Raw genomic sequence first — 1,895 nt, forward strand, 5'->3', positions numbered from 1 at the left:
TCAAGCATTGGGCTGCCCAGGGAAGTGGTTGAGTCACCATCCCTGGAGGTATTTAAAAGATGCATAGACGTGGCACTTAGGGACATGGTTTAGTGGTGGACTTTAGGTAATGTTAGGTTAACAGTTGGACTCGACGATCTTAAGGGTCTTTTCCAAACTAAATGATTCTATGATTTTCACATAAAAATATACACGTTTCTTTAGACTTACTTGCACAGTCTTCATCTCGAAGTAAATACAGTGCTTTTATTTGCTGGGATATTGTTTTGATCCACTGAGCTAGGTTTGGTTGGCCTGAAAAGTCTAACCTGTCCAAAAATATATATAAACAGAATACACACATTAATTAAGAACAAACTATATATAGAATTAATATTTCATAGGCATTCCATGTTTTTCTGTTTCTCAACAGGCTCTTTCGCTGTTGCCCACAGATTTCTCTATCTTCAGTTCTTTTCCTGCAGATCCTACACTTCACTGTCCTTTCATACTCTAAATTCTATACTATACAAAAACCAAGGAAGGCCCATAAACCAAAATAAGCAGGCAGGCAATCCATTTGAGATTATCAAAACAGGAGATAATAAACATTTTGAAAGCGGTTTTTGGGGTGTGGCTTGTTTGGGATTTTGTTTTTTATGTTTATTGGGGACATTTATAAAGCAAACAGACCTGTTAAACAAAACTCTTGGTGGAGGAAGCAGAGGAATAACGGTGTTGCTTAAACATTCGCAAAGTGGGCAAAGGAATTCACCATTTTCTACATCGTAACTTGTGTGTACTCGTAATCTCTGTTGTCTTCGTTGCTCTTTCGCTTGGACTGCATCAAAATACCTTTAGAAAAGAGTAAGATACTAATTACAAATTATTTTAACATTACTTCAACATATAAATTTATGAATTCTCATGAAGACACTGTTTTGCCTTTTCCCAGACACATGTAAGAGAATTATCTGAAGGAAAAAGCTCTACCCTCTGACTGATAAAGTATTACTAACTGCAGGCTATCCCCACTTTTTTGCAGCCAAAATCCCCCAAAATGCTGAAGTTCATCGGACTGTCAAAATCACATTTAAGTCTGAACTTCAGTAATTTCCATTTAGGAAAAAAAAGGGGAGGAGGAGAGGTAGAGAATGTTGAAGGATAAAAAAAAAATTCTTCAATTTTACATAAAATTTTAAGGGAGGTGCCATGAGCATTATCCACGTGCATATTCCATTACAGGCCGCAACAGAGGAGCCACTGGAAAAACTGGTGGCTGATCTCCAAATCCTATATGATAAGGAACTGAATTCACTGCTTTGCTAAACGTAACTGCTATTCCAGAAGCCTCTGGGATGGTATAGAGCGTGCCCAGCAATGACCCAAAAATGGTCTAAATACAGGCATCTAAGGACTTTTACAGGAGTTAATGGCAACCACTCAGGACTGTACATGAGCTACACAAGAAGATGAAGAACACATCTTCGGTGAGCAGTGATATCAAAGACCACAAATGAAACCCGCACTAGGATCACCGTGTGGTTATGGCCACAGAATATCTGGGAGCTCCTAACAGTCTTCACACACAAGGCAGAATTTGAAATCAGGCACTTCAGGAGCCATGCCAAGGACAAAAACAAGGACCTAATCGAAGTCAAAGGCTTGAATGGTTTGCATTTGTCACACGGCACTAAGCACATTTGTCCCTCTCCAAAAATCAAAGAATAACAATAACTGAAAAAGGTTTTATAAAAAAACTAAGAACAAATGATAAAATTGAGTTTATGTTGAAGATGAACTTGAACTAGGTCGCAGATATTTTTATTTCAGGTTAAACATGATGGAGGAATTAAGAGTGCAAGGGATGTACTGTCATTTAAAACTTAAGTAGAGAGCACAAAAAGCAGCAGGAA

The 1,895-nt window shown here is 38.0% G+C and overlaps 1 protein-coding gene across 1 annotated transcript in view; it reads right to left on the reverse strand.

Moving 5' to 3' along the window:
* The window catches only part of UBR2 (ubiquitin protein ligase E3 component n-recognin 2), a 52,651-nt gene that overhangs the window by 12,849 nt on the left and 37,907 nt on the right, over positions 1–1,895 (reverse strand). The window contains exons 31-32 of the mRNA XM_009582884.1: positions 673–834; positions 211–308 (exon numbers count right to left, since the gene is read on the reverse strand). Of these exons, the coding sequence (XP_009581179.1) occupies positions 211–308; positions 673–834 (260 nt within the window). The remainder of the gene's footprint in view (positions 1–210; positions 309–672; positions 835–1,895) is intronic.

Source organism: Fulmarus glacialis, unplaced genomic scaffold (genome assembly GCF_000690835.1).
Source record: "Fulmarus glacialis isolate BGI_N327 unplaced genomic scaffold, ASM69083v1 scaffold12350, whole genome shotgun sequence".
NCBI classification, from domain to species: Eukaryota; Metazoa; Chordata; class Aves; order Procellariiformes; family Procellariidae; genus Fulmarus; species Fulmarus glacialis.